Source organism: Oncorhynchus tshawytscha, linkage group LG15, assembly GCF_018296145.1.
Source record: "Oncorhynchus tshawytscha isolate Ot180627B linkage group LG15, Otsh_v2.0, whole genome shotgun sequence".
NCBI classification, from domain to species: domain Eukaryota; kingdom Metazoa; phylum Chordata; class Actinopteri; order Salmoniformes; family Salmonidae; genus Oncorhynchus; species Oncorhynchus tshawytscha.
In genome coordinates, this window is record NC_056443.1 from 5076881 (window position 1) to 5103428 (window position 26548).

The 26548-nt window shown below is 40.7% G+C and overlaps 1 protein-coding gene and 1 long non-coding RNA gene across 2 annotated transcripts in view; one reads left to right on the top strand and one right to left on the bottom strand.

The window, feature by feature from the left end:
• LOC112214182 overlaps positions 1–4459 on the top strand; it is a 103967-nt gene extending 99508 nt beyond the window's left edge. Inside the window, exons 2-3 of the long non-coding RNA XR_006078907.1 lie at positions 1713–1758; positions 3103–4459. This is a non-coding gene — a long non-coding RNA (uncharacterized LOC112214182). The remainder of the gene's footprint in view (positions 1–1712; positions 1759–3102) is intronic.
• Positions 4460–12081: 7622 nt separating this feature from the next.
• On the bottom strand, positions 12082–26321 carry LOC112214181 (putative ferric-chelate reductase 1). Its single transcript, XM_024372760.2, has 15 exons — positions 26038–26321; positions 25707–25840; positions 17661–17758; positions 17341–17476; positions 15948–16142; positions 15546–15647; positions 15218–15362; positions 14778–14885; positions 14512–14627; positions 14058–14144; positions 13800–13891; positions 13628–13686; positions 13346–13483; positions 13068–13093; positions 12082–12935 (listed from the first exon to the last, which is right to left on the bottom strand). The coding sequence occupies exons 1-15, from the start codon at positions 26228–26230 to the stop codon at positions 12846–12848; spliced, it is 1719 nt and encodes a 572-aa protein (XP_024228528.1). The 5' UTR covers positions 26231–26321; the 3' UTR covers positions 12082–12845.
• Between the last annotated feature and the right edge of the window lie 227 nt (positions 26322–26548).

A 26548-nucleotide genomic window follows, 5' to 3' on the forward strand; every position in this document is an offset into this window, starting at 1 on the left:
TAGCCTGTTTCCTAAGGTTGCACTGGTGTTTAGGCAACATTGTCAATGTCCAGATATGTGTTCAATAACGACATGGCACACAGTCAGAGGACAGGTTTTTTTTCTGACCATGTGACCTGACCAGGAAAAGCTCCAGGCCCTAGAAAACCTTTTATTTAAAACCTTTAGCATGGAGTCCTATTGAGACCAAGGCCTCTTTTCCAAGGGAGCCCCTGCATGAACACAATTGATAAAATGTGCAACATTGAAACATACAGTACAACATAATTAGTATATACAATAGTACTAGCAATTTAAGAAGTAAAACACATTCCTCAACAATGAGGTCATCCATTAGCAATTGAACTACATTATACAATGTCTATATAATAATCTACTGTTTGTAAACTACATATATTAGACAGTATTGTACATGTGCTGAAATTATTTATTGGAGATAAAGGAGAAAAGTACCTAGGTGAAAGGAATTAGATACCTTTGTCTTAAAATAGTGGCTCATCTAAGGGTTGAGGTCACACTGCTGCATATTTAGCATTTTTCTGTCTGCTTTTTGGGAAGCTGAAATACGAGAGGGCAGCTGTCGCTCACAGAGGCTCGCTCCATGCCAACACAAACTGTGCTCCTCTTTCAACTAAACCCCACTTAGCATTCCAATAATGCATTTCCCCTGGGAGAGAACTGTGTGAACTCCCTTTCTGAATGTCTCACAGTGTTAAGTCTTATCTCTGGTGGGTTAAAGACATTCTGTAAAAGCAGTCTGGTACTTTCAATAAATGCCAAGATAACTTTTTCCTCCATGTTACACATAGCCCAGACTGCTCATTTCCGGTGGAGTTGTAGAAAAATACAGAGTGCAGTCGAACAGTAAAATCTTCATAGCCAGTAATCTCAAAACATAATATCCAACATTTTTGGTTCACAGTTTTTTATCCATCCCACAGTTATGCATTAAGTTAAAAGCCATGAGGTGGTCTATAAAAGGAAAATGATTTCCCTTTATTCAGTTTCAACTGGAGCTTTTTCTTGGATATAAACTTAGACTGAGTGGACAAAACATGACATAAACTGACCCGGTTAAAGCTATGATCCCTTATAGGGTTGTGCAACTCAGTATTAGGAAGGTGTTCTTAATGATTTGTACACTCTGTGTATATTGTACTAACTCTATGAAAACATTCACATTCCGAAGGGATACTCTCACCAAACGGCATCATCCCTCACCACTACATAACATTCCCTTATTTACCCCTTTTGGGTCATAATACATCATTTTATGGTCTAAGTCTGAGTCATTGTCTCCTTTCTATAAGTGACTGGACAATCAGACAACACAGACTGCACCATACGCCTTACAAGTCTTGTGAGTGTTTGACATACCAGAAGAGCTGAGGAGAATGCATATGCCTCTCAGTAGAATGAACAGCATTGCTGGCTGGCCCTCTGAAAGAAGCTTGGCCAGAGGCAGGAAGGAAGTGAGGCAGACGGACAACAGAGTCCTGGGTGAGACTTCCTCACACACTGAGGGAGTGAGGGAAGAGAGAGAGACTACTCCAAATGACATGTAAAGAAGTTGACTAGCCACATCAGAACCAGATATATTCTCTACTGAACCAAAGGCCCCAGTCAGGTTTAGGGTTGCCTGTACTCCTCTGGTGATGTGAACTCTGACTCTATGGATCCATTCGTCTCTCTCTCTCTCTCTCTCTGTCCAGGTCCGTTACCCCTCCTGTGCCCTCCAACGGCTTCTCATGCCATCTGGTGAGTGTGATGTGGTGAGTGACTAAGTGGGACAGTTAGCCAACCTGTTCCATGTTCTGTACCACAGAGTCAGTACATCCCTCTTCTGATTGGCTTCTACTGTGGTTTAGCCAACAGGATGTCAGCTACAGATGATGCATCAGTAGATGTATCATACCATCGTAGGCAGAGTGTGCATGAATCGATAGCCCTATTTCTGTCTTCCATTAGCATGTATCCTTCGTCCTCCTGATCTTGACCTGATTTAGCATATTTACACTTATAAGGTCTGATCACAGTCAGATCACAATGCGTCTTTTAATCATCTACACTAAAAATGTTGGTACAATCAGAGTGTGGACAAGATCAGGACAAAGGCTGCATGTTAGAACCATGTATAAACATGGCTAGAATAGGCTAATATGGTTAGCTGCATAAAAGTGGTGTTGTCTTGTCTGAACTTGCTTTGGTCTAATCCATTCCTATACCCTGAGTGTCTGAATAATATGTGGTATGTCTGCTGCAGTAAGGCTATGTTTATGACTCCCTGTTTGACACCTCAGTGAGAGGGAGCAGAGAGTATGAGGGTGGGAATGGCAACTCCCAATGTTTTGTAACCCCGTTCCCAACCTCCCTACTGTACTGTACTGTATGTGGGGAATGACAGCGGACACAGAGGCAATTTGAACACTTCCAAAGCACAATGTTCTTCTAATTGCTCCAATTAACACTGCGTTTTCATTAATCATGCATCCAACTCGTTTGAATTGTCCAATCGACAAGATCTGGGCTTCCGTAATGCGAGTATGGCACATGTTGTAACAGCCTGGTCAGCTATTGTACCATTGTCTGTCTGTGGAGCAGAGGGGCTTTGTTCACCCAGCGTGTCTGATACGGGCGGCAGAGAGCTTTGTGCTCGTCAGCTGTTCTGTTCTGCCTCTGTTAGTTAGCTCACACTCTGCAACTTCAGCAAAGTGCAGGACAGAGGAAAGGGAGATGAATAAGGCACAGACAGCGGTGGAAAAAATGAGGAGAGAAGGGATCAGAACGCAGTGTACGACAGGAGCTGCTGTGGAGATCTAATTCCCCTCTCTGGGTGATTTCAAACCCAGAAAAGCATATAATCTTGTGGCAGAACAGTTGTCAGGAATCAAAGAATCAGGCTTCGCTACCAATCATAAGCAGCTTTTGAGTCTAAGCCCCCAGTGATTTTCTTTGAGCCTCAGTGAGGGAAAATTCTACCCTATCAAATACAACAGATGAAGTCTGCCTCTGATGAAATGTTTATGCTTCATTCTATTTACCTACTGAAATCTCAGGGAAACAGATAGGTTGTCATCTAAGTGATTTCTGTCTGGTCCACAGGTTCACAGTGGAGATCAGGCAAAACAGAACACGTTCATCCTTTGCAGTGAGAAGAGCGATTCCAGCCCCTGTGTGTGTGTGTTATTAAACACACAGAAACCACTACAAACGTCCTCTAGATGTGTTTGGTTGGATCATAATGGTATCATCAGATACTAATAAGAACTCCACATACGCAGTGTCCTGACAATGTTTCTCAAACACTTGGTCTGTAATGCAAGCATATGACATTATGACAATTTCTGGGCTACAGTACCATTGTGCTCTCTCACTTGGGGATGCTGGGAAAGCAATGAATAGACTACACTAATTAAATCCATTTGTTTCTATAATTATCTCTGGTCATTTTCTAAACCTGGGAAGCTACCCAACTGATATTTTTCCCATTAGCTTTGCGCAAGGTCCTGAAGAAGACAATGTGTTTGAGGTAGCTATGGAGGAAAGTCCATATGGACTCCAGACACAGACCAGGCTCAGTCCCATTATCATTGTGCAAAAAGGAAATGGAAAAATACAAGTATTTTGCATGCTGACTCTTATCCCCAAAGTATTATCTAAGCTTGGAGTTGGTTCTTTGAAGAGCACCATTGGAGCAGGGCATTCTCTCTGCCAAGAGCAGTCAATGTCAATTATGAAATATGATTTATTAATAAGCAACTCCATCGGTTTTATTAGAGATATGTACTGACCACAGCAGTGAACTGTTGAAACTCTGGCTTGAGGTCTGATCCTTTGTTCCCCATCTGATCCCTGGATCAATTTAACCCTGATTAAATAACTCTCACCCGTATCCATGACATTGGTTGCCACTGATATTGACCTTGTAGTGTATATTCTTGTGTGTATTTATTTTATATAACTTAATATCACTGCATTGTTGAGAAGGAGCTTGCAAGCAGCAAGCATTTCACTATACTGTTTACACTGGCTGTATCCTGTGCATGTGACAAATCAACTCGGATTTGATTTGGGAGAGAGAAAAAGAAGAGGAGCAGACAAGAAAGTTTAAAACAATAGATGTCACATTTGATGGGATATTCCCAGCGGTGGTAAAAGTACCCAATCATCATACTTGAGTAAAAGTAAAGATAAGTTAATAGTGTCATGACTGTCCTGATCAGGTCAGGTTACAGGAGACCACAACCCTATAGATTATCTCTCAAACCCAACAGAGGAGGAGAGATCTTGGGGTCTGAAGATGTTTTTTTTTATGACCCCTCATGCCCCTGTTAAATCTTAGGCCACACAACCTTCCTCTGTCTCCTCAATATGGAGAACCAGCCTCAGAACATTAAACATGAAATAAAGGGACTTTGGAACAATGGTTTCCATCAGCCACAATGGTGGTCATGACGATAGATGGAATATGAAAATGCATGTCATTTTTGTTTTATTATTAAAGGTTAATAGATGACGTTATTATGAAAACATTGTAACGTCAACCGTTTACCTAGTATATGTTTGATGTTTATACATTGTACGTTGTATGGAAAATGTCCAAATCAAGGAGAATGTTTTGGTAAAGATGAAATGTGAAGTTAGTTGTCTAAAATTGGATTTGAGTAAAATCTAGACCTTGCCCTTAACTTGGAACGCCAAGAGAATTGCCCTAAAGACGGTTACGCCCACTTCTGACCCGAGGGTATAAAACCCGTGAGTGAAGAATTTACAGATAAGACTAAGTGACCCAAGCTGCAGCAGAGGTCTAAAAAGTCAACGAACCCAAAACGCAACACAAGTTTTAAGGCAAAGAAATATTTTTCTACCCAAGCTACGGATGAGTAGCTGTGTCTAAGCGGGTGAATTCAAGTCGAACCACCTAGCCTCCACTCCCCATTGAATCGTGGTATCTACACTGTTTCATTCCTACGCTCTGAGCTCTGAGCTACAGAGCTGTCTGTCCTCAGAAGAGCCCTTCCAGAGCAAGGGCGAGGGAACAGACTCCTAAGCCAAAGGACACTGACATTGTGAGGACAACCAAAGAGTTGCGCCGGAAAAGTGTGTCATTGAGCAGTCTGAGCGGTTCACGCGGAGAATACACAGAGACCTTCCCCACGTAATTACATCATTATATTCTGGCCCATAAGAGCGGCAGTTTGGGGCAAGGCTAGGGTTAGAATAAGTATAGCTGACAAATTCACCCAAATGTATCTTTCTCTCGTGTACTTTCTCTTTTTCTCTCTCTTTTAAATCCCAATTCCAATTTCTAATTATTAGCCTAGAATGTGTTTTTGTGTATGTATATCTTTTATCACCATTTTTGCTTTCTAGTAAATAAATACTCAACTAAGATTGGTGTGTTACGAACTCATTGGTGAGACCCGGGTCCGTGCAGATTCCCGGATTATGCGACGTTCAGAACGAGACTGTAGAGGTAACTGATTAATTAGCGGCTGTTGTAAAATCGATATTCTGATATTCTTTTAGTTAATTTGGGAAATAGAAACTCAATAAAACTAATTTTCCCATGGTGCCCCAGGTTAATGAGTTAATAATTGCTTGATTTAGTTAATCACGCAATTAGAAACCTTTAATCATTCGATGAGAAACAGTCTAATACAACGTCATGACAACAGAAAATGACTCAAGTAAAAGTGAACGTCACTAAGTAAAATACTACTTGAGTAAAAGTCTAAAAGTATTTGGTTTAAAACTTACAAGTAAAAGTATAAATCATTTCAAATTTCTTGTATTAAGCGTACCAGAAGGCACCATTTAACTTTTTATGACAGATAGCCAAGGGCACGCTCCAACACTCAGACATAGTTGAAGTCGGAAGTTTACATACACTTAAGTTAGTCAGTAAAACTAGTTTTTCAACCACTTCACAAATTTCTTGTTAACAAACTATAGTTTTGGCCAGTTGGTTAGGACATCTACTTTGTGCATGACACAAGTCATTTTTACAACAATTGTTTACAGACAGGATATTTCACTTATAATTCACTGTATCACAATTCCAGTGGGTCAGAAGTTTACATACACTAAGTTGACTGTGCCTTTAAACAGCTTGGACAAAATCAGAAAAGGATGTCACGTCTTTAGAAGCTTCTGATAGGCTAATTGACATCATTTGAGTCAATTGGAGGTGTACCTGTGGATCTATTTCAAGGCCTACCTTCAAACTCAGTGACTCTTTGCTTGACATCATGGCAAAATCAAATTAAATCAGCCAAGACCTCAGAAAATAATTGTAGACATCCACAAGTCTGGTTCATCCTTGGGAGCAATTTCCAAACGCCTGAAGGTACCACGTTCATCTGTACAAACAATAGTACGCAAGTATAAACACCATGGGATCACGCAGCCGTCATACCGCTCAGGACGGAGACAAGTTCTATCTCCTAAAGGTGAACGTACTTTGGTGTGAGAAGTGCAAATCAATCCCAGAACAGCAGCAAAGGACCTTGTGAAGATGTTGGAGGAAACAAGTAAAAAAGTATTTATATCCACAGTAAAACAAGTCCTATGTCGACATAACCTGAAAGGCCGCTCAGCAAGGAAGAAGCCTCTGCTCCAAAACCCCCATAAAAAAGCCAGACTATGGTTTGCAACTGCACATGGGGACAAAGATCGTACTTTTTGGAGAAATATCCTCTGGTCTGTTGAAACAAAAATAGAACTGTTTGGCCATAAGGACCATCGTTATGTTTGGAGGAAAAAGGGGGAGGCCTGCAAGCCAAAGAACACAATCCCAACCGTGAAGCACGGGGGTGGCAGCATCATGTTGTGGGGGTGCTTTGCTGCAGGAGGGACTGGTGCACTTCACAAAATAGATGGCATCATGAGGAAGGGACATTATGTGGATATATTGACGCAACATCTCAAGACATCAGTCAGGAAGTTGAAGCTTGGTCGCAAATGGGTCTTCCAAATGGACAATGACCCCAAGCATACTTCCAAAGTTGTGGGAAAATGGCTTAAGGACAACAAAGTCAATGTATTGAAGTGGCCATCACAAAGCCCTGACCTCAACCCTTTAGAAAATGTGTGGGCAGAATTGAAAAAGCATGTGTGAGCAAGGAGGCCTACAAATCTGACTCAGATACACCAGCTCTGTCAGGAAGAATGGGCCAAAATTCACCCAACTTATTGTGCTACCGGAGACGTTTGACTCAAGTTAAACAATTTAAAGGCAATACTACCAAATACTAATTGAGTGTATGTAAACTTCTGACCCACTGGGAATGTGATGAAAGAAACAAAAGCTGAAATAAACCATTCTCTCTATTATTATTCTTACATTTCACATTTTTAAAATAAAGTGGTGATCCTAACTGACCTAAGACAGGGAATTTTTACTAGGATTAAATGTCAGGAATTGTCAAAAACTGAGTTTAAATGTATTTGGCTAAGTGGTATGTAAACTGCCAACTTCAACTCAGACATAATTTACAAATTAATCGTGTGTGTTTAGTGAGTCTGCCAGATCAGAGTTAGAGGGATGTTCTATTTAATAAGTGTGTGAATTAGACAATTTTCCTGTCCTGCTAAGCATTCAAAATGTAACGTGTACATTAGGGTATCAGGGAAAATGTAGGGAGTAAAAAGTACATTATTTTCTTTAGGAATGTAGTGAAGTAAAAGTAATTTTAAAAAGAAATAGTAAAGTACAGATACCCCCAAAAAAACTACTTAAGTAGTACTTTACACTATTTCTACTTAAGTACTTTACACCACTGGAGATTCCATAGAGTCCATAGTCTAGCATGGTATGAGTTGCAGTGGCCTCTATACCGTACCATGCATATGAGTACAAAGCATTGTATTATCGACATAACCTTACCTCCTTTAAGCTTTGGTCCTGTGTACTCGTCCTCAACCACGGCATAGCGGAAAAGTTATATTTGTCACAAAGTGTTTAACAGCAACCCAACCTTGAGGAAGAGCATCTTATATTAAGAAGGGACTCGGGGCTATGCTCAGCCCCTCTGCTGGCTTACTTCTCTAGGACTGGTCCATCTCTCACTCGCCCCAGTTTCCATCAACTATACAATTAAGCACATGATGGCACGCATAAACACACAGATGTTACTGTAATATTTGAACATTCAATTGTGTCAACCAGACCACCCACAGCCCTCTATGTTCATAGATATCAGAAATGTAGAGGGGTAGGTATAGCCAATGACTTGCTTTCTGCAAGTGGCCATAACACACTGCAACCCCTGGTGGCGCCACCAGCCTAGTTAAGTTGATGTTAGGCAGTTCCGCAACCCTGAAGTAGTTTGACATTTATTGTCATGTGTCTTGTCCTGGAGGCAGAAATGAGCAATATCCCCTTAGACAGGCCAGTTTCAAAGTCAAAATTGGCCATATTGAAAACAAAAATGACCTTTTAGGTCTTCATCTAAGGTTAGCCATTAGGGTTAGCAATGTGGTTAAGGTTAATATCTGATTTTATGACTTTGTGGCTGTGCCAGTTAGTGAACTTTGCAGAGCTGCCTCCAGAACAAGATTCATGACAAAAAACACGAACCTGAAAGTAATCTCTGTGCCAGGAGAAACTAATCCATGGTTGACATGGGTCTAAATCACATCCCTATTATTGCAGGTGAAACAAACTGACCTGAGGTGGTGGTGGATGTAGGCCTAGAGGAGCATGGTTGTTGGGCTCTCCCCGGCTGAGCTGGGTGTTTCCATTCAATGTGTGTTCAAACAAACTTGAACTTTTACTTGGTACACATGAATAGGAATGAGTAGACGTTGTTATTTCTAAAAACATGTACACTCGTTTGTTATAAACAAAATACAGGTAGCAGTTTTGACAGAGATACTAACATGGCTAATATAGCCCTCTATGTTTGTCGATATCATAACTGTAGAGGGTAGGTATGGCATGACTTACTTTCTGCAAGCAGCCATAACACACTGCATCCACCAGGGGATGCCATCAGCCTAATTTTGTAATAATATATATATATATATATTATTATTATTTTCTCTCTCTCTAATGTTGTAATGTTCTTATTCGAATTTCAATTATCTTCCACATTGACAACAAAAAGATAAAACAACTACAATAAATTAAGAAAAAAAACAGAAGAAAATGAAATACTAAAACGCAGTTTAAATAGAGTAATTAGGCCCAATACATGGAACATACAGTTTAATCATGAGACAAATAAACAACAAACTGCCTGCTGCCTGACAAAATCACTATTTCAATAGTTCTTAAAAATAGATAAGGCATACTTTTAAGACTGCTGAATAACAACTATCAATCAATTATACGGAGGTTTTTTAATTGTATATCTCGGGTAGAGATACTGTACCTAAGCAACTGCTCTCTATCTCTCTTCTGTGCTAGAGATGGTAGCGACAACAAGACATTCCACATCCATTTTTTCCCCGGATCTGGACCACTATGGTCTACTCATTGCCCCGTGCCCGAGTAGGGGGTGCCCAAGAGACTGTAGGGACAGCATTCAAGATGAATGTTCGTATACGCCGCTTCATGGGGCATGCCATCTTTCTAGATCCAGTTTTACTGGGATTACTACACCTGCGCACTAGCACTCAGTGCACACAAGGAGCAGTGACGATGTCATCACGTTATCCAAAAACATGACAGACATTGGACGAATATAAAATTGTAATATCTTCGGCTGTGAGTGAAAGCCAAAGATATAAAAAATGTATTCGTCCAATGTCTGTCATGTTTTTGGATAACGTGATCACATTGTCACGGCTCCTTGTGTGCACTGAGTGCTAGTGCGCAGGCGTTGTAATCCCAGTAAAACTGGCTCTAGAAAGATGGCATGCCCCATGAAGTGGCGTATACGAACGTCCATCTTGGATGCTGTCTCTACAGTCTCTTGTGACAAGGTAGGGTTGGTATACAGAAGATAGCCCTATTTGGTAAAAGACCAAGTCCATATTATGGCAAGAACAGCTCAAATAAGCAAAGAGAAACGACAGTCCATCATTACTTTAAGACATGAAGGTCAATCAATTGGACGGCCAAGAAGAAGCACGAAGCTGAAAAGTTACCACCGTTTCATTAGAACTACTATGTGGCATGATTCTCACTCAATTCTTTAAAGTAACTGTCCAGTGAAAATCTTGTTTTATTTTTTTATCTAATTTTTAAAGCTCATATTCTGTTTGCTAATACCCAAATAATGTCGTTGACTCTTAATTTACGGTAGGACCTTTTTAATTCTATGAGCAGTACATTTTGCCAATATTTTAGCATGGTGGGGTGACTCCAATTTTTTAAAAGAGACTGGCTCCTTTACTGCCCCCCTTGCTCCTGCTTCAGTAGGAGAGAGATCAGTCTCTCATTTTGTGTGTCTGATGTTTTAATTACTCGTATATAAACTATGACATTAATTGATCTTTCAGTAGTTCATAAAAAGCCTCTCTCTATTGGAATGCCATCGAGGCCAGGCATTTTCCCCGTCTGAAAGTAATCAATTGCCAACCATACTTAGTCCTGTGAAATTAGGCCTTCACAATATATTTTTGTGTAGCAGATAGTCTAACATGATTTTTGGGGAAACGTACAGTACCAGTTAAGAGTTTGGACACCTACTCACTCATTCAAGGGTTTTTCTTTCTTTTTACTATTTTCTACATTGTAGAATAATAGTGAAGACATCAAAACTATGAAACAACACATTCTGGAATCATGTAGTAACCAAAAAAGTGTTAAACAAATCAAAATATGTTTTATATTTAAGATTCAAAGTAGCCACCCTTTGCTTTGATGACAGCTTAGCACACTGGGCATTCTCTCAACCAAATGTATGAGGAATGCTTTTCCAATTGTCTTGAAGGTGTTCCCACATATGCTGAGAACTTGTTGGCTGCTTTTCCTTCACTCTGCGGTCCAACTCATCCCAAACCATCTCAATTTGGTTGAGGTCGGGTGATTGTGGAGGCCAGGTCATCTGATGCAGCACTCCCCTTCTTGGTCAAATAGCCCTTACACAGCCTGGTGGTGTGTTGGGTCATTGTCCTGTTGAAAACAAATGATAGTCCCACTAAGCGCTAACCAGATGGGATGGCATATTGCTGCAGAATGCTGTGGTAGCCATGCTGGTTAGTTGTGCCTTGAACTCTAAATAAATCACTGACAGTGTCACCAGCAAAGCACCCCCACACCATCACACATTCTCCTCCATGCTTCACAGTGGGAACCACACATGCAGAGGTCACCCGTTCACCTACTGTCTCACAAAGACATGGCGGTTGGAACCAAAAATCTCAAATTTGGACTCATCTGACCAAAGGGAAGATTTCCATCAGTCTAATGTCCATTGCTCATGTTTCTTGGCCCAAGCAAGTCTCTCCATATTATTGGTGTCCTTTAGTAGTGGTTTCTTTGCAGTAAATCGACCATGAAGGCCTGATTCACGCAGTCACCTCTGAACAGTTGATGTTGAGATGTGTCGGTTACTTGAACTCTGTAAAGCATTTATTTGGGCTGCAATCTGAGGTGCAGTTAAATCTAATGAACTTATCCTCTGCAGCAGAGGTAACTCTGGATCTTCCTTTCCTGTGGCGGTCCTCATGAGAGCCAGTTTCATCATAGAGCTTGATGGTTTTTGCGACTGCACTTCAAGAAACTTTCAAAGTTCTTGAAATTTTACAAATTGACTGACCATGTCTTAAAGTAATGATGGACTGTCTTTTCTCTTTCCTTATTTGAGCTGTTCATGCCATAATATGGACTTGGTCTTTTACTAAAGAGGGCTATCGTCTGTATACCACCACTACCTTGTCACAACACAACTGATTGCCTCGAACGCATTAAGAAGGAAAGAAATTCCACAAATTAACTTTTAACAAGGCACACCTGTTAATTGAAATGCATTCCAGGTGACTACTTCATGAAGCTGGTTGAGAGAATGCCAAGAGTATGCAAAGCTGTCATCAAGGCAAAGGGTGGCTACTTTGAATAAAACATATTTTGATTTGTTTTATACTGTTGGTTACTACATAATTCAATATGTGTTGTTTCATAGTTTTGATGTCTTCACTATTATTCTACAAGGTACAAAATAGTAAAAATAAAGAAAAACCCTTGAATGAGTAGGTGTGTCCAAACTTTTGACTGGTACTGTATATCACAAAACTCATCAACTCAGGTTGGAGGACCTTCCTCATTCAGAATCTCCTTTGGTGAGAAGGATTTCTCCATCGTTTGTAACTTTTTTCTGTAGGTTCTTTTTGGTCGGGTTACTATATTGAATTTGCTCTGGGGGAAAAAAATAATAATAAACTCGGTCTTTCCTGAATAAATTCCTCAATCTCCTTTTGTTTTGTGTGTAGATTATTCAGGGATTCTGTAGTACATTCAACACCATTGATGTGTAATGTTAGATGTTCTATTTCTGTTGAAATTCTTTTCTCTGTTGACCGATACCGTTTTAGGGATGAACATTGAATTGAATGGCTTCTAAAGGTACAATAATTGGGTCCACTGAACCAGTATTTTGCAAGAAAAAGTCTGTTAAGAATTCCTTACTTCGTGTTCAGAAAGTAGTGTCAGTCAATAAACCCTGGTTAAATTTCCAATATGCCCGTCCTCGTGGAAAGTCTGTCATACTTATATGGAGGGATACTGCATAAATTGATGATCTGATCGCATTCAATCCTCAATCAATGGACAGTTACTTTAAAACATTTGACAACAAACAAATATAAAACAACTTAAAAATATACTGTACAGTGAGCTATTTTATAGATATACTGTATCACAACATTCCGATCTCAGTCCATTGCTCAGCAGATCTTCATGACGAGCCAATTCCAACAAGTAGTGCCACCAAAAAGGCTATATTTCCAAGGAAAAACAAGACCAGCAGTAACAACTCCATGCTTGTCTGGGGGAGAAATGAAAAGTCAAGTACAGCCGTGGCAGACAAATCAGTTGTTAAGAATGAGTCACTTTTCTAATTCACTGACACAATAAGTACATTTAAATGTGTGGGATTAAATGGTGGGAATCAGCGTACCGATTCAGAAGCACTCTCTGCATGATCTAGAAGAACAACCAAAGTTATTGAAGTGTTTGAAAAGAAAATAGAAACCTGCACACTTCTCTTGCTTGTATCACTTTGTTTATTCAAGAATACGTGTCGGCCTCTTATCCTTCGTCAGAGCTTTTGACGTGCGCCAAGAGGCCGACAAAAGTTATATGGCAGATCCACAATATGAGGTTATTCAATATTATAGGGGGGCTATATATCATCAACCTGAATTTAACCTGATATCATTATGTATTTGATCTCACCATTGAGCTTCCAGCGCATGTGGAGTTCTAGCAGGATGTACAGCGTTGCCTCCCATCCAACAAACCCACCCATCACCTTCAGAAGCCAACTATCCTCAGAGGTGCTAAAATACGACAGTCCAGTGAAGATGGCTGCCACTGGAAGATAATGTCAACACAATTACTAACATGGTAGTAGTGCAACAGCAAACATGTTTGACAGATATTGGCTGAGAAGATGCGGTACTTTGTACTATGCTAATAAAATCCAACAAAAACAATGTCATGATCACAGTTCCTTACCAGCTAAAACTTTTATTGCCACTGCATTCAAAGCATGCGACCAATTGAAGAGGAATCGCCTGTGAAAAAACAACACAAATATTATACATTACCTTGAGAAAACAAGCCACTTTTGGATTTACATACACATGAGCAAACTGACATACACCAGGTATGAGTCTGTATCCCTTACCAGTGATGATGAGGTCCACATCGGAACATGGCAGCGATAGGCTGGAAGAAGGCCAGGATCATAACGATGCAGCCCAACACAGGATGGGCTCCCTATAAACACACTGGGCTCATAAACTGTCTCTCATAATTATTTTAATTATCGGAGCCTCCCATAATAGAGTAGGTTTCAGAAAACTGTAGATGGCACAGCATTTGTCAGATAGGTCTGTTTGTTTTAAATAACAATCGGCGCGCAGTAAAGGTTTATGATACATACCCCACTCCAGCCTCCAACTTCTGAGAAGGCCAAAATGAAGGCGATGATGGTGGCGGCAACAGTGAGTGTCATAAGAGACACGTGCGCCTGAGGAACATGCAAGCCAAGAGTACAGATTATATGACATTATTATTTGGAACTAAAAACATTACTAATGTTTATGTTCATAATCTTATATATATATTTTTCTTATTGTTGTTGTATTGTTGAGAAGGAACCTGCAAGTCAGCATTTTGTTGGACAGTGTATACCATGTGTATCCCGTACATACGACTAATAAAACTTGAAACGTGACGGACGTCAGTCTGCTTGCTTAATTAACAGTATAGCTTCCTCGCCTGCTTGACACACTCTCCCAGTCACACTATATGTGGAAAAGGCACCAATTCAATAAAAGTGAAAACATTTCAAGTACAATCTAACTTACGGTACAATCTAATTTTGTTACACTCACCAGAAACCAAACATCTTTCCCAAAATAATGTTTCCCCTTGGCCACACCTTTCAGATACCTGGCTATGATCATTCCCAAACTACCCGTGGTCATCCACGCTATCAACATCAGGGAACCTGAAGCACAACAGGATAATAAATCAATCATCCATAATCAATACACAAATCTTTAAGCTTGTATATGTAGTTATAATCAGTGTATTACCGTATAACAATTTGTTCGAGGTTATGCATGCAAACTTCTCACTTAGGAAACGGCAACCTTACCATGTGCTTTAATAATAGGTGGCTCTTTTTCACTTGTAACAACTTGAGGACTTGAAATGTCCACTTTAGTGTCACTGATGAAGGTGCCAGTATGAACGCCGATTATCCCTGTCAAAGTCAACCAAAAAGTGAAATGGAAGAGAAATAGAATGAAATGATATTATGAAACATATGACTGCTTGACTGAAGCGGACCTCTTTCTTCATCAGTACCAGGCCCACCATATTTGAATCCTTATTAGATAACAGGGCCCGTATTGATAAAATATCTCAGAGTAGGAGTGCTGATTTAAGATCCCGTCTTCCATGTCCATGTAATGTCACTCATTATTATCTAAAGATGTCATAGCACTATGTAAATAAAATGACAGAGGGATATACCCACTTCCTCTGTACCAGTACTGGTGCTACTATGCTGTAAGCTTTTGGCTCATACTGTACCATTATTGGAGGGCCCGTGAACGATCATGAGATAGTAGAGGGAACTGGATCCTCCGGATCGCTGAGTTGAAATGGGGTTCCTAGTCGTGAAGGAACAGCTAATGATACTATTATTCACTGAGGATGTAACATCAGAAACATTTCCCTAGAAAAGGACAAACAAGAGACATTTGATTCATTACTTTGATTGTTTTGCGAGTCATTATAGCATCAGGGTTGGGGGTACATTCCATTTCAAATCAGTCAAAATCAGAACTTTAATTCCAGTCCATATTCCAATTTCTATCATCCTCTTTGCTTTTCATATGTCATAATAGCAAGCAATTACCAGAGGAAGTATGTCCGGTATCTTCCTTCCTGTTGAAAAGGCGTGTTGCAATCGGATGAGCCCGCCACTGTCCCGTCCACAAATATAGATGTCATCATTTCCCTTATGTGATGTAAAGGAAAACAGATTATGAGAGGAACACAATCAACCCTGCCACAGGCTACTTGAAGGTGCAGGGTACAATAAACAAAAATTCATAAAATAAAAATAGCACACTGTTGAATGCTCCTGCAGTTTATAGGCTGCCTTTCAACTGCCCTCATACAATCCCTCTTCGTGGTAAAAATAAACTTGTTCACCGTTTTCATTGAAGTGAAAGTATCTGGACGAGTGCCTCGAAATTTAAATAAGCATATTGAATTGCAGGATGTGCATGCACTACTTCAGAAAAGGCTACATTACCATTCTCTGGTCATCTGAGAAGCCGATGGCGATGTAGCCATCTGAAGGGCCGGTCATCTCCAACTGGACGGCTGTATCACCGGGAGAAGTCATAGCAGACAGGAAGTAACAGTCTGGGCTGACCCCAGGGTCACAGTTCAGAGGTTGGCTGAAACAGACCTTAGTGCTGCCACATCCAGTGCTGGAGTTGGACAACTATTACAAACATATTCAACGTTATTGTAAAGCACTTTGGGACAACTGATGTAAAAATAAATGTTATTGCTTGTTTTAAAATGTAATATGACAATATTGTCTGAGAGTGAGCAGCAGGTAGCCTAGCGGTTAGAGCGTTGGGCCAGTAACTGAAAGGTTGCTAGTTCGAATCCCTGACCCGACAATGTGAAAAATCTGTTGATCTGCCTTTGAGCAAGGCACTTAACCCTAATTGCTCAAGGGTCGCCTTCAATGATCCCACTCTCAGGGGGAGTTGGGAAAATGCAAAAACCACATTTCCATTTCTCACCTCACGCTCGTACAGGTTACCCACTTCTACATGCAATGAAACAGGACGAATACAAATATCCCCCTTTGATAGACTATCAATTACACTTGTGATACATTGTTAAGACAAGTTTATGTTTTAGATAAAAACATATCTGTACTATTATCGATTACCATAAGTACTAAGGATTTCAATGGAAATACTGAGTACATTTACATGCACACTAATAATTCGATATTAAACTGATTATGGCAGTAGGCCGAGTATGGCATTAGTCATGTAAACAACTTACTCTGCTTATCTTAATTGGCATAAATTCATAATCTAAGTAAGCATACGCCAATTAAAACATCTGGTTACTGAGCAACCTTTAGAATTATTAGGACGTGTACACTCTAAGAAAAAAGTGTTCCAAAAGGGTTCTACAGCTGTCCCCATAGAAGGGGACTTTAAGGTTCCAGGGAAGAACTCTTTTCCGTTCTATGTAGAAACCTCTGTGAAAAGGGTTCTACATGGAACCCAAAATGATTCTACATGGAACCAAAAGGGGTTCTTCAAAGGGTTCTCCTGTGGGGACAGCCAAATAACCCTTAAGGGTAAACACTTTAATCGTACTTCCAGGGTGTATTTGATCTGCGCATGTGATAAAACCAGCAATGCAAGCCTCCCTCCTTTGCACGAGTGAAGGGAGTTAAAAATGTCAGAAGTCAGAATCAAATTAGGCTTCCCAAAAATAACATGGTAGCACGTATATTTTGATTGGCAATTTTCCCATCAGTAGCCTGATTTCGTGTCTATAAACAGGATTATTAGGGAAATCATTCTTCTTGCAAAGCATGCAAATGTTTTAATCAAATTATTATATTAATCTGAATATTCACAATAATCGTATTATGTAATCTTACTCACTTTTGAGGATGAGGCGAAGGAGGAGGTAGAGGTGATGGATATGCTGTTAGTTGGGGGTGCAGCAGCGATGTTGTATGTGACTGGAGAACTTCTCACTCCAACCCAGAAGGTGGAGTAATCTTTTACAAAGGATGCACTGTAAAAATGGCATGGCAGAACATGTAGTAAAGCAATGTAATAACATTAAGGGACGGATTTTCCATTGAAAGTGCGTTTTAGCCGAGAACGAGGCTCAATCTGTGTAGCGGAAACCGGGCCCCATGCTATAAGACGTGAACATTCTGCTTCACGAGCTAGGGGATATTGGATGGGTGAATCACCTGAATTGGATGGAGTTTAGGTTGCCTGATATGGGGGCCCTCCATATTCCCTGGATGGAGGATTTAGGTGAATCTGATGTGTGAGAAACTGCAGAATTCTGAGAAAAGGAGAAAAAAAAAGGATCCATGAAGATTGTTTTATTCAGATGCAACAGGGTGATACCATGCCAGGGAGACCCAAAGTTATTTTGGGTTTCTGAGATTGTTCTGGCTATTCTCACATATAAATTTAATTGGGAGGAGGGATGTTTGTTATGCTTCTTACATTTTTTATTGGGGGGGGGGGCATCATGATGAAAGTGGCCATTTTAGGCCCTTTTAGACCTACAGTGCATTGGGAAAGTATTCAGACACCTTGACTTTATCTAAATAATGTTATTTTACAGCCTTAATCTAAAATGTATTAAATGAAATGTTTTCATTGTCAATCTACACCCAATACCCCATAATGACAAAGTGAAAACAGGTTTTTAGAAATACCTTATTTACATAAGTACACAGAGCTTTTTCCATGGAGCCTCTAAATTGAGTTAAGGTGCATCCTGTTTCCATTGATAACCCTTGAGATGTTTCTACAACTTGATTGGAGTCCACCTGTGGTAAATTCAATTAATTGGACATGATTTGGAAAGGCACACACCTGGCTATATAAGGTCCAACAATTGACATTGCATGTCAGAGCAAAACCCAAGCCATTAAGTCTAAGGAATTGTCCGTTGAGCTCCGAGACAGGATTGTGTCGAGGGAAGGGTACCAAAACATTTCTGCAGCCTTGAAGGTCCCCAAGAACACATTGGCCTCCATCATTCTTAAATGGAAGACATTTGGAATAACCAAGACTTCTCAGTCTACTTGCCCCAGGAAATAGGGGAACCCTTAAGGTGGCTGCTACAATCAGGTTTCTGAGTTGTACCTGGTTACATTCAGGAAGAAGAAAAAAATCACCCCACCACTCTGGGACCTGTGGTGCCACCTTTGAGTTATGATACATTTTATGAGCACCACCAACACAGTGAATGGGAAAATGGATTCAAATGGAACTCTGTCTGCTGGTGATTTGCCGAATGTGCAATTATAAAGGTCGCCGGAACTGTTCCCTCCTGAGATTCAGGCAGTATACATACAGTACCAGTCAAAGGTTTGGAAACACCTACTTATTCAAGGGTTTTTCTGTATTCTTATGATTTTCTACATTGTAGAATAACAGTGAAGACATCAAAACTATGAAATAACACATATGGAATCATGTCGCAACCAAAGAAGTGTTAAACAAATCAAAATATGTTTTATATTTGAGATTATTCAAAGTAGCCACCCTTTGCCTTGATGACAGCTTAGCACACTCTTGGAACTCTTTCTGGAATGCATTAACAGGTGTGCCTTGTTAAAAGTTTAACAAGGCACACCTGTACACTCTTGGAACTCTTTCTGGAATGAATAACAGGTGTGCCTTGTTAAAAGTTGTTAAAAGTTTCCTTCTTAATGCATTTGAGCCAATCGGCTTTGTTGTGACAAGGTAGGGGTGGTATACAGAAGATAGCCCTATTTGATAAAAGACTTACCCAGTTAAATAAAGGTGAAATAAAATGTAAAAAATTTAACTTAGCCTGAACACCCGATGTTGTATTGCATAGAATTCTAATCTGGGCAGATATGTGCGTTTGATTGAGCAAAGTTTCCTCTCACGACCTCTACCAACCAGAATGATGAATAAAATGATACTTTACCGGTTGTCTGTGAGATTGGTCCTTTAGCAGGTAAGAATGTGACATCAAATATCCACAGAGTAGTGTTATCAACCTGACCTTCAGTATGCTGGTCTGTATTTAATTTGTATTTACATTTTTTATTTCCAATACTGATGCAATTCACATGTGACAAACACTTGCCCAATATGGCCGAGCCTAGCCGAACTTCAGAGGAAACGTTCCCTTTGTCGACTACATTCAGCTATTGTTTACATATTGTGCATCACGCGCAATGCATCAACAGATTGAAAATACAAGCGACAGAACCTACCTACGCCGCAAATATTTGCGTAAGTCTAAGGTTTTCAGACCTGCGTGAGCTGCCGATGGAATAATCAGATACAACCAGAGAAGGTCCATGGGAGCAGCCGACTGAAGGAGCGGCTGGAAAACTGGTGGAGGGCCCAGAACCAAATCCAACCATGGTAACCTGGAGAGGCGGGACAAAGACCTCAAGCAGGAGATCCAGGGTCTATGACAATCTATCCTCACATCCCTCACGTCTCCCAAGCGGAGCTTGCCAGCCAGAGCCCATGAATGGGTCTGCCAACACCAAGTCGACTGAGGGTCGACGTAGCAGGGACTTCAACTCCACAGCAGGGTTTTGAAGTAGCAATGATGTTAACCTCAACCCCAGCACCAGGAGACCAGTCCAGCAGCACCAATGTCAACCCTCCAGCATTCCTGAGGTAGGAGCCGAAAATGCCTTCTTACCAGCAGAGGGTGGACATTGAAAATGACCTGCTGAGGTTTTTAACGAATGGCCAAGGCTTGGCGGTGGCAAGAGGAAGAGTGGGCCTGCCATCTAAATCCATTGCTCAAGGGAAAGGCCAAAGAGGCTTACACAGCAACTGATGAGGGGTTGTCCAAAGTCTACAAGGACCTGAAGGAAGCACTGCTGGTGAAGTTGGACATCTCCCCAGAGACCTACCTTCAACGCTTCAGAGCTGGATCAACACCATCGAGAGAGTCACAGACAAAGACTTCCCACCGCCTCAGGGACTTCTACTGCCGAAAGGTTCGACCGGAGGAGAAGACACAGGACAAGATCGGTGAGGTCGTCATCCTCAAGCAACTTCTACAAGTTCTTCTACACAACACTCGGATCCGAGAGCACGAGCCCAAGGATGGGCTTATGGCGGCCAAGTGGGCACTGCAGTACCTCAACATACGAAAAGGGGGCCCTCACGACCTGCAGCATCCACTCCAAGAAGCTTCAGAGGCATAAGGGACACCAGGAACACCAAAGGCAGTGGAGGTAACTCTGGGGGGGTTGTGTCTGGGAGGAGTAAGTAAGGGATTGTGCAGTTTGTTCAGGTGGGAGGGACCTGTTTTTATTGTCAGCAGCAAGGGCACAAAGCTTCAATGTGTCCACCACGTAAGTCCAAGCTCTCAGGTTACTGTTAAGTGCCCAGAGAGGGAGATGGTGTTCAGGACAGGCAGAGTGGGGGAGAGTCAGTCTTGCTACCTGTGAAAGCAAATGGTCAAAGTCTCACTGAAGTGCTTGACACTAGTAGTTCCCTGTCTCTGATGCAGACCTTTGGAAAATATACATTTTAAAAACTCCAATCAATTCAATATAACCTACACAATCACAATAAATCCATAATTTATTTAAGGCAGGTCTAAAGAAACATGATATGAAGAAAATGTAGTCTATTTCTGTCACGCCCTGGCCTTAGTTATCTTTGTTTTCTTTATTATTTTGGTTAGGTCAGGGTGTGACATGGGGGATTTATGTGTTTTGTCTGGTCTAGGGGTTTTTGTATGTTTATGGGGCTGTTTCCTTTCTAGGTAGTTTGTAGGTCTATGGTTGCCTAGATTGGTTCTCAATTAGAGGCAGCTGTCTATCGTTGTCTCTGATTGGGAACCATATTTAGGCAGCCATATTCTGTGGGTACTTTGTGGGTGTTTGTCTTCTGTCTTTGTGTCATTGCACCAGATAGGACTGTTTCGGTTTTCACATGTTGTTTTGGTATTTTGTAGTGTTCACGTGTATGGTCTTTATTAAACATGTTGAACTCTAACCACGCTGCATTTTGGTCCTCCTCTCCTTCAGCGGAAGAAAGCCGTTACAATTTCAGAAGAACCAAATAGCATATTCTGAGTGTTACTGATATGTTAGGCCCTGATCTGGCAATGTCATATGGCTGTGGGCTACATTAGCTAATTTAATAATTCCTGTGGCATTATTTTAAAATATGTTATAGTAAGAAGAATACAATTCAACATAGCTGAATAAATAGAAATTATATTTCTGAGGGAGTGGGTACATGTGGCTATTCTATGTTGAGAGGTTAACAAAGTGATCATTAGAAACAGGTCCTCCTATATGCTTAATTTAGAGTTAATTATGCAACTTCAGTTGTGATACAAACCTTAGGCTATACAGTGCCTTCAGAAAGTATTCACACCCCTTGACTTTTTCCACATTTTGTTGTGTTACAAAGTGGGATTAAAATTTATTTGTCATTTTTTTGTCAACGATCTACACAAAATGCTCTAATGTCAAAGTGGAAGAAAAAGCCTAACATTGTAAAAGATACATAAAAAATAAAACACTAAAATATCATGATTAGATAGGTATTCAACCCCCTGAGTCAATACATGTTAGAATCACCTTTGGCAGCGTTTACAGCTGTGAATCTTTCTTGCTAAGTCTATAAGAGCTTTCCACACCTAGATTGTGCAACATTTACCCATTATTATTTTCAAAACTCTTCCTGTTTTGTCAAATTGGTTGCTGATCATTGCAAGACAACCATTTTCAGGTCTTGCCATAGATTTTTCAAGCAGATTTAAAAGGACTGGACCCTTTTTTAAAAATGTTTGCCTAAAATGACATACCCAAATCTAACTGCCTGTAGCTCAGGACCTGAAGCAAGGATATGCATATTCTTGATACCATTTGAAAGGAAACACTGAGGTTTGTGGGAAATATTCTTGTTACTTACAACCTCATGCTAATCACATTAGCCTACGTTAGCTCAACCGTCCCGCGCCCGGGGGGGCACCGATCCTGTAGAAGTTAAGTCAAAACTGTAACTCGACCACTCCGGAACATTCACTGTCATCTTGGTAAGCAACTCCAGTGTCATTTTAGCCTTTTGTTTTAGGTTCTTGTCCTGCTGAAAGGTGAATTCATCTCCCAGTGAAGGAAAGCAGACCAGGTTTTCCTCTAGGATTTTGCCAGTGCTTAGCTACTTTTCCATTTATTTTTATCGTGAAAAACTCCCCAGTCCTTAACGATTACAAGCATACCCATAACATGATGCAGCCAGCACTATGCTTGAAAATATGTAGCGTGGTACTCAGTAATGTGTTGTATTTGCCCCAAATTTGTATCCAGGACAAAAAGTGAATTACAAACAGGATGCATGTTTTGGAATATTTAGTCAGCTATAGTCTTGTCAGTTGCCACTGACAAATAGGTGTTTGACATATTTTAGTCACTATTTTGGATCTGCACTGATTATGCACAATTACAGGATGTGCTCTCCTAACACACACACAGTTTTGTATTGCTATCCTTGTGGGAAGCAAAGAATTGATTCCCATCCAAAATCCTATTTTCCCTAACCCTAAATCTAAATCTAACCCAAACCTAACCATAACCCTAAATCCAAACCCCTAATCCTAAAACTATACCTAATCATAACTCCTAACCCCAACCCTAATTGTAACCCTAAACCTAATCCCTAAGCCTAAAATAGGGTTTTTCCTCATGGGGACCGGCAAAATGTCCCGGAATTTCTTGTTTTATCTTGCCCACAAGGATAGTTAAACACACACAACCTTACATAAATATATCCTTTTTCTCAGCCACTTTACCCTTGATTGTATGCTTTTAACTACCTCATCTACATTTGAAGTCGGACATTTACATACACTAAGGTTGGAGTCATTAAAACTTGTTTTTCAACCACTCCACAAATTTCTTGTTAACAAACTATAGTTTTGGCAAGTTGGTTAGGACATCTACTTTGTGCATGACACAAGTAACTTTTCCAACAATTGTTTACAGACAGATTATTTCACTTATAATTCACTGTATCACAATTCCAGTTTACATACACTAAGTTGACTGTGCCTTTAAACAGCTTGGAAAATTCCAGAAAATGATGTCATGGCTTTAGAAGCTTCTGATAGGCTAATTGACATCATTTGAGTCAATTGGAGGTGTACCTGTGGATGTATTTCAAGGCCTACCTTCAAACTCAGTGCCTCTTTTGACATCATGGGAAAATCAAAAGAAATCAGCCAAGACCTTTGTAGACCTCCACAAGTCTGATTCATCCTTGGGAGCAATTTCCAAACGCCTGAAGGTACCACGTTCATCTGTACAAACAATAGTACGCAAGTATAAACACCATGGGACCACGCAGCCGTCATACCACTCAGGAAGAAGGTGCGTTCTGTCTCCTAGAGTTTAACATACTTTGGGGCGAAAATTGCAAATAAATCCCAGAACAACAGCAAAGGACCTTGTGAAGATGCTGGAGGAAACAGGTACAAAAGTATCTATATCCACAGTAAAACAAGTCCTATATTGACATAACCTGAAAAGCTGCTCAGCAAGGAAGAAGCCACTGCTCCAAAACCGCCATAAAGAAGCCAAACTACGGTTTGCAACTGCACATGGGTACAAAGATTGTACTTTTTGGAGAAATGTCCTCTGGTCTGATGAAACAAAAATAGAACTGTTTGGCCATAATGACCATCGTTATGTTTGGAGGAAAAAGGGGGAAGCTTGCAAGATGAAGAACACCATCCCAACCGTGAAGCAAGGGGGTGGCAGTATCATGTTGTGGGGGTGCTTTGCTGCAGGAGGGACTGGTGCACTTCACAAAATAGATGGCATCATGAGGGAGGAAAATTATGGGGATATATTGAAGCAACATCTCAAGACATCAATCAGGAAGTTAAAGCTTGGTCGCAAATGGGTCTTCCAAATGGACAATGACCCCAAGCATACTTCCAAAGTTGTAGCAAAATGGCTTAAAGACAACAAAGTAAAGGTATTGGAGTGGCCATCACAAAGCCCTGACCTCAATCCCATAGAAAATGTGCAGAACTGAAAAAGCATGTGCGATCAAGGAGGCCTACAAACCTGACTCAGTTACACCAGCTCTGTCAGGAGGATTGGGCCAAAATTCACCCAACTTATTGTGGGAAGCTTGTGGAAGGCTACCTGAAATGTTTGACCCACGTTAAATAATTTAAAGGCAATGCTACCAAATACTAATTGAGTGTATGTAAACTCTTACCCGCTGGGAATGTGATGAAAGTAATACAAACTGAAATAAACCATTCTCTCTACTATTATTCTGACATTTCACATTCTTAAAATAAAGTGGTGATCCTATCCTAATTTTTAGTAGGATTAAATGTCAGGAATTGTGAAAAACTGAGTTTAAATGTATTTGACTAAGGTGTATGTAAACTTCCGACTTCAACTGTATCTCCAGTATCCCTGCAGTCATATCAGTACATGTACATTCTTGTGTTCTTTCTCTACTGGCATTGACACTTACATTTATTTTTTACTTTTATATCGACACTGCTATTTTTTTTATACTGCATTGTTAAAGGTTTTCAGTGTAGACTTACAGCCTCTACTCTACCCGAGAGGGTAGCAGGAGGACCCATGCAGGAACACGGAATAACTGATCTGTTTTTGTAAAACAAGAACGCTGTTTTCTTCTGTCTCATAAATACATTTATAAGATCTAAACAACCATTACTGTTTCAATGTTATATGCAGAGATGCAACTTTCCCATTCTAAAATTGCATTTTTTTTTAACTGACTTGCCTAGTTAAATAATGGTTAAGAACAAATTCTTATTTACAATGACGGCCTACCCCGGCCAAACCCAGACAACGCTAGGCCAATTGTGCGCCACCCTATGGGACTCCATCACGGCCGGGTGTGATACAGCCTGGATTCGAACCAGGGTGTCTGTAGTGACGCCTCAAGCACTGAGATGCAGTGCTGCGCCACTCGGGATCCCTATAATTGGAATGTGATACAAAACGAGGCAATGGTGTGCTTTAGGACCATGCGGATACCTCCGAGCGGTCGGGTAGGCTGTTTGGAGTGTTAATCCGAGTGGATAAAAATAATTTTAAAAAAGTTATTCCCCCCACTACTAAAACCAAAGTTGCACCCCTGGTTATATGTAATACTGTAGCTCTCATAACATAACAGAAAAGCAGGCAAAAGGTCAGGTGGTAATAGATAGGTGGGAATAAACAGAATGAAATGTAATTATACAGTCTCTATGGGAATAGACTCACAGGTAGTCCGTTGCAGGTGAGTAGCTGGGCCTCTCCACTTGTTACAGTGAAGGATCCCAGAGGACTGCTTCCTCCAACCTCTCTGGCTTGTAACATAAACCCAATGAATGGAGTGGAAGCTGCCAGGAGCATGACTGTAAACAAAGGTGTTTAGTTGATTTAAACACCACCATAGAAAATGGAGACCGTTATTCATTCCATATCTACTTTTCAGCATGTCTACCCATAACAGCCAAACCATAGATTAATAAAAACCAAAAGGCCTAGTGGTGAGGGTTCAATATCTCTGCATGAACCCTCCAGTAATAGAGAAAACTACATGATGTCTCACCGATGATTTCATCGCCCTCCTTGAAGCTGAACCGGTCAGTGGTGACAGAGAATGGAGCGGGGCTTTGCTGCGCGCCTTTTTTGTGTTGTGGTGTCATATTGTCACACGTCCCAGTCACCTTTCCGGAGCTGTAGCACCGCACCGCACGCAGACAACACACCAGTAACACAATGATACATATGTATCGTTCCATTTAGATTAAATTATTGAAACGAAAACTGTAAAAATTGCCTACTGATGGAGACCATAACCCACCGATGCCGGCAAATTGTGAAGTTTGGGTGAGGGGCAGAATTTGTATTATAGTGCCTTGTGGGTGGAGAGTAGACTTGTCGCGACAGGTTATGCTGCGTTCATAACCAAGTGGGATGGTGGAAAGGACCAATTGTGACGTCGTAAATACAAGTTGGATGCATTCACTCCTTGACAGAATCCTGATTGGCTAATTGCCAAGTTCGCCAACAAGCTCCATCAACCATAAACTAAAGTACAGCTATTATGCTTGTAAACA